Raw genomic sequence first — 6935 nt, 5'->3', positions numbered from 1 at the left:
CACACACACACACACACACACACACACACACACACACACACACACACACACACGCACAATTTTGTATAACATTAAAAAAATGTGAATTTGACAGTGAAAAAAGTTTGCTCACCTTTTTCTTCTCTTTCAGATCATACAGTGCCATGGTGGCAAATATGGGTTCAATTTCTATTTCAAACCTAAAAGGCCACACAAAGGAAAATTACATTAGGAGTTTTATCGCAGGAGAAGATGCAAATCCTGAATACAAATCCTCATTTTTTTTCCCTCAATTAGCTTTCCATCAGTTTTTGATTCTACTGATTTTTCAGGAATTTTAATTCCTGTTAGACACAAAGTAGTTAGAGGAAGTGATGATGCGCTTGAACTGAGGGTTAAAAGGATTAGAAAAGTGGCCAAAGCATTGCAAGCAGTTCAACTCAAATATTTGGCAACTGTACGAATTATACAAGGACTGTAATGCAGGAAAAGTGCATTTGCATGTGTTCGAATGAAAGAAGGAGCAAAAGAGACAGAATCCCACAGAGAAAGGGAGGGACGGAGAGTTTCTGGAAAACAACCACTGCCGAACAACACTCCTCCACCCTCACATAATCCTCCATCCATCACTTAAACAACTACTCAGCTATGCAGCTGTTTAAACTACAAGACTATTCTCCCTACTACAGTATAATGAAAACGTATGACATACTTTATAGACTGGCATCTGATCATAACGCGCTCTCCAATGTGTTCTCTGGGGCAGTCGGGAACAGGACGGATTTCCACTGTATCTTCCTGTAAGATATTTACAGAAATATGTTTAAAAAAATAAAGATTTAACTAAGCACAGATGCTTGTGGATGGAGAAGAAGCGAAATTAAGAACACAAGTCATGTCCACACAGGAAGCGATCTGCAGCAATATAGCAACCAGAGACCATAGAAAGTCAGTGATATTTGTGAACTTTAAGCAACTACAGGCAACTTCCCGGATAAACTCTTCTCAACCTCGAGACGAGCAACTAAAGTTATTACCAATGAGAGTGCAGGATACACTGATCATCATGTAACCAGGTAGTAAATACATTAGAGAGTTACCTAGGCAACAGAGAACTGGAAAGTCCCCAAGCTCATTGCATATTGCTCCCTGTGTGGGCACCTAAGGTTTCAGATGTGTATTTAATATATTATGAAAAACGAGAAAGGGCTGCAACTCTTATTAGTTTCATTATAGCTTATTTGTAACTGGCAGTCTATAAAATCTTAGTGAAAATGTGCATTACAATTTTCCAGTCACAATTTTATTAGTTTTTGTATCATTTATAAATTTGTGTAGTCAAAAAAAAAAAAGGAGTATTTTCTATTTACTATTCAGTTTTAGATGTCTTAAAATAAAAACTTTCTATTTACTATCTGAAAGAAGTGGTTGTACATCCGTTAGATTTTTGGTAATTTTTGCAGATCCCAACTATCATGAAAGGCAAACGCAGCAGCTGAAATATTAATGGAAAAAAAAACAAAAAAAAACAACAACTTTGTTTTTATATCTCACCTCATCAGGTGGTGGGTAGAGCGCAAACAGCTCAGGGTGTCTGTTCCCTTGCCGTGTTTCCTGGTTTAAACGATCCAGCTCTTCATGGCTGCTGAAAGCCAGAAGACCCTCAACTCTCTTGTCTGGAGTCAGGCACCGCAAGTTAAAGTCAGAGGAGGTCAGTGTGTGGCCAGAGTCATCTGTCAACGTTGCTAGAGTTGGTGACTTGACCTGGAGCAATGACAGAATAAGAGCAGGGGTAAGGGTCATGTCATGGCCAGGAGGAGAGGAATTAAATAAAATGAAAACACAAGGAAGTGGAAGAAAAAGGCAGGAAAGCACAAGGAAAGCCAAAGTATGGGGCTATAATATCCAGAGGAACAAGATTAGTAGACACATGTTGTTCCCCCTTGGTTTAAAGAAAAAGACAACCATGCATTTACCTCAAACCTTGTTTGTAACAACAGCATATCAACACCATGCTGGAAAAGCATTTTATCAACCATCATCAACATGCACTGTATTAAAAATAGAGCTTCCACTATTACGTGGTCAGCGGACACAACAAAACAGGCATTTAGTCAGTCTAGACAGCCTCTGTTTTAGATTGAGACAATGACAGGCTCTTGTACTTTTCTAAACAAGGCTTACTCAGTGTAGAAGACACAGCATATAACTGTGCTTATGTTCACTGTATTTAAAAGAGAGTAAAATGACTTGACTTACTTCACAATATTCAGCAGGTGTGTATAACTAATCCTTAATTTTTTATGAACAAGAAGCTTTGTTTTGTTTTTTTAATATTTGATACATGAAAATTGACCAGCCAATCAGTAACAAAGGGCCAGAAGGTAATGAGGTATAAGTTACTCATCATTCCTGATATGATATTGACAGAATTTTAAATGAGTTAATCAAATTCTGTAATCAGATCTCCCAACAGGCCTTTGGGTTTTTCAACAAAAGTGAGAACAGCATAGAGGGTTGAGCTAACTGAGCTAACCCAGAGCTAGAAAAAGCGGCATAATTTTGACACTTAGATGTGATGTGATTCATAAATGTGCTCAGAAGCCTTTTGAAAAAACAGCATCTGAATATGGTGTCTAATTTTAAAAAAAAAAATGAAGTGTATTAAAAATAATCTGATTTCAAAAGTGCCTTAATCCCGCCACCATTCACTAGTAATGATCGAAACACGTACTGTCAGAAAGAGTGGATTCTGGTAGATGGCATAAAAACAGCAATGGCTGCACTGACACCAGAACTGCTCACAAAAGTGTGTGATGAATTTGACTATTGTATTGACATATTCTGTGCATCCAGAGGGAGACCTATTGAGTAGTTGTGAGCAATGTTGTATGTAAAACTTTATATTCAGTCAAGTATTCAAAAATGCACCGCAAGCTTCTTCGTTTATTACTCCAAAAAAAAAAAAAAAAAAGTCAACCTTGTTATGGTTTTTGTTTCTTAGCAGTTTTAATTGGCATATAAAAGATTCTTACATGTTAAAAACTCTTTAGGCATCAATGCCTCCAACTAAACCAGAATCAGACCCCCCCCCCCCAAAAAACAAAACAAAACAAAAACAAACCCAAAACCAACCTGACTGCACAAGGAGTTCACATGATCAGATTTTTTCCCCATTGAAATCATGTTTTTTGATCTGCTGTTATGGTTCAAGTAAGAAATCATAAGCGGGAGGTCTCTCAGAAAGGCATTGCACGATAAGGAAGTTCACCTACAAAAGTAACTTAATTTGGTGTATAACCTCTTCAAATGGATCAATGATTTCATTTAAAAAAACAAAAACAAAAACAAAACAAAAAAAAAACTGAAACAAACAAAAACAAACAATAAAAACCCCTGTCGCCGAGTAAATATCTGCAAAGAAATCAAATTTCCTAAAAGTAGCATTAGAGTGCCCGGGATATGAATCACTGTCTGTAGTTGGAATATTTACAAACCCCCCCCCCCAAAAAACAGGATGGTGGGGCACTGCTGTAGATAACTCAGTTGAGCAAGCAACCCATATGCCAAAAGGCTGCAAGGGGCCTGGGTTTCATTCAGCCCTGAACCATTTCCTGTGTCGAGATTTGCGAATTGAGCTTTTCACCTTGAGTTGAAGCGATAGCCTTTGTATCCAGGCAAGCACGTATGCACAACCGTAATTATAATGACACGAGTTCAAGATTCTAACCCCAAAAATTGTCATATGACCTTTTAGCCAGATTGCAGGTCATAACCTCACTGCTCCCAAGCTGCATCCTGATCTGAGCAGTCCCTCTTGCCACCAATTCTCCTTGTCTCTTTCACTCCTATCATCCATCAAATTCATATCCCAGCTCTCACACCACAGGCTAGGACTGACTGAGTTTCCAGTCTGGTTAAGCTTCACAATGTTGAGGCTCCAAGAGTCCATCACGCCATGATTCCCGGGGCTATTGTTAAAGCAGACTGGTCCATAGAAGAGAACTATTAAGTGCTGAAGGACAATAGAGCTGTTCTTCCCCTCTCTGTCACTCTCATTCTGGCATATAGATCATGGGAAGCCTACAGCAGTAATGAGGGCCTTTTGGTTTGGGTAATTAGTCAGAATTGGCAGGATGAAGCAACAAGAGACTGGCTGGGGCTAAGGGATGGCTGGGCCAGGAACTGGGAGTGGCACTGGCTGGGACTTGGATTGGCCGCTACTGTGTGATTCTGGGAGCTGGGATTTGGCCACTATAAGACAAATAAGCGACTGAGAGGGCACAGAGAGGATGTGAACTTGGCTCAGTGAAGGACTGAGGCAAGGATCCATAATGAAAGATCCAAACACTTGGATGGCAGCTACTGATCTGAAAAATGCTGAATATAATACAGGTTACACACAACAGGGCTGTGGTGCACTAAACTTAAAAGAGCCACTGTGTAGGGTAAAAAAAGAGTGATGTGAATAACAACACACTGTTGTGTTCTCTATTAAAGCAACCCCCACCCACTCCCCGCTCAGTCTCCCAACCCAGTCTCCCCCCAGCCTCACATTTCACACCAACAATTGTCTCTCAAGCCTTGATCAGTATGGACTACCATACTGCTCTCACTACAATGTCTTTGCCACACAGAAGTCACTTTATCAGAGTTCCAACGCAATGTCATTCAAGGACAAGTTGTGGCAAGTAACTTTTCTTGTAGTTCTGCTTAAAAATAGCATTAAGCTGTTGGGGAAATCCACTTACTCCATTTCTTGTCAGTATTTAGATTGGAAAGTCATTAACTTTCTCATATTCTAGCTTAGCTAGACAAAAAAACAAAAAACACACTAAACTAAACCATCTCTCACTGCTGGCTGTTGTTCAGCAAATAATAGTTACATCACAACTGCAGATAGACAAATTACACAGTTGTTCTGACCGTCTAAAGTGGTAATAACCAACAAACCAAAGCAACACCATCTAGTCAAAAACCTGTTTCTATAATAACAAGCAAAATCAGATGTGACAACCTAACTGTAAACTGAGACTACAGCAACAATGCATGTCTGAAGCATCACGCTGCACACAAGAGGCTGAAGAAGGAAATCAGTGAGGACTTGTTTCTTCATAGTATGCTGCACGCAACACTGAACAGGAGGAAGGCTCCTTCATTGAGTAACAGGGTGCTGGTTAAGACACAGGCTAAGTAAAAGGGTACTTACACTCAATATTTATTGGGTTATTTATCCGAACCTCTAAACTAAAACTTTAGCACATGACTGTGTGTTTGTGTTTCTTACCGTTTTTTCTTGATTTTCTGGCTGAAAATCCGACTCAAAGGTCTGTTTCCGAAGAAGTTTGTGTAGGCCAGTTCGCTCTGAATACACACTCCAGCCATCCCCCTGGCATCTTCATGCATACACATAAGACAGAAAAGACACAAAAACACAAAAAAGGGCATTCATGGTTAACTAAAAGACCTCTGAACCAGTCTGGATAACAACACTGAAGCATTATGCAGTGCATGTGTGCAGTGAATATGAGAGTCTTTGTAGGAAACATGTAAACATAAGAATGTATCAGATAGGACACGCAGTCTTTTACCTTCTGGAGACGACAAGCCACGGCTGGGTGTAACTCTTTATGCAGTCTCTTACATGCGGATCTAGTTCCACTCTGTTAAGAGATAAGGATGAGGACAATGAGATATGCAGACACATGCAAGCAGCTGAAAACTTTGAATTCTTCTCCTGTCTTAATTTGGACTTCATGGTCACGTTGTGAATACTCTGAATAAGCAAAGATAACGTGCAGAAAGTTGTTTTACAATGAATTTGGGGAGACAGTCTAAATATTTATTTTATTACAAAACAATCTGCTAAACTTCTTTGGAAGATGAATAAAGGCTTGTTACCCACCTCTGAACATCAGTTTAATCAATATTTTAAGACATTCAGAGAAACATGTCAGTAAAAAACGCTGTCCTTTTTTGGCTTTTTGTGAGCTCTAGAAAACCATGTTAATTGACTCATAAATTATCCTCTTATTTAACAATCATTGGCCTGTAACATACCCATCCTCTGGGACAGAGTGTCGAATAGTGCGACACTCCTTTTCCACCTGCTCCACCTTCAGGTCATCATCAGGAAAGTCTCCAAATTCCTGCATCAGGGCAGAGTCTCCACTTTTTAACTGCGACATGAAGAATTCCTCCAGGTCCAAGGGCTCCACTGCATCATACGTCTGAGGCTGGAGAATCGAAGAATGATGGAGAAAATATTGGGATTGGGAAGATGGAAAAAAAAAGTGAGAATACATATCAGAAAAAAAAACAAAACATTAAAATTAAATATCTAGAAAATACTGGCAACCACCAGTGCTATCCTACAAGACAAAGAGGTCACTAAGGAAGAGAGCAACAAATGAATAATAACTAATGATTACATGCAGAGTGATGTGTAAACTTATAGAGAGTCCTATTGCAGGAATACTGCAGTGTATCTAAACACTGGTTCACGGTTACCTGATCCAGCCCTAACTATAAGCTTTTACAAGAAGCAAAATGGAAAACCAAACACTTTTCATTTTACAGTTTATACAGCCATTTGTCAAATTCAGACACACTACAGAGAAGAAAAAGGGAAGCATAACCAAACATGTTGAATCATGAATATTTTCTAATACCTCATACCTGTCTGAGAACAAAAGACACAGGGACTTACATAAGCGGAAACCGGAACAAGCTGGCATTCAGGCTGTTTGTGTGTGTGTGTGTGTTTTTTTAAATCCTATTTTTAGACAGAAACTGTAACTCCATCTCTACTACATCAGATCATCACAAAAGCAAAGCTGTAGTGGTTTCAAAGTACAATATAAATGGGTTGAAAGTTTCATATTTAAGCCTTTTAACAAATCTGTACTCTGACACAGATGAGCTTTTATAATCATTAGAAAGTGTACCAAAGGGGG

The 6935-nt window shown here is 39.1% G+C and overlaps 1 protein-coding gene across 5 annotated transcripts in view; it reads right to left on the bottom strand.

Moving 5' to 3' along the window:
• The window catches only part of dock8 (dedicator of cytokinesis 8), a 52633-nt gene that overhangs the window by 29999 nt on the left and 15699 nt on the right, over positions 1–6935 (bottom strand). For all 5 annotated transcript variants that reach the window (XM_005918974.3, XM_042219490.1, XM_005918975.3 and 2 more), the window contains 6 exons: positions 6040–6215; positions 5571–5642; positions 5267–5375; positions 1534–1743; positions 692–777; positions 113–179 (listed from right to left, as the gene is read on the bottom strand). In XM_005918974.3, the coding sequence (XP_005919036.1) occupies positions 113–179; positions 692–777; positions 1534–1743; positions 5267–5375; positions 5571–5642; positions 6040–6215 (720 nt within the window). The remainder of the gene's footprint in view (positions 1–112; positions 180–691; positions 778–1533; positions 1744–5266; positions 5376–5570; positions 5643–6039; positions 6216–6935) is intronic.

This window comes from Haplochromis burtoni, unplaced genomic scaffold, assembly GCF_018398535.1.
Source record: "Haplochromis burtoni strain Fernald_Lab_line unplaced genomic scaffold, NCSU_Asbu1 Contig_34, whole genome shotgun sequence".
In the NCBI taxonomy this organism is placed as follows: Eukaryota; Metazoa; Chordata; class Actinopteri; order Cichliformes; family Cichlidae; genus Haplochromis; species Haplochromis burtoni.
This window is presented reverse-complemented; position numbering and strand designations above follow the sequence as displayed.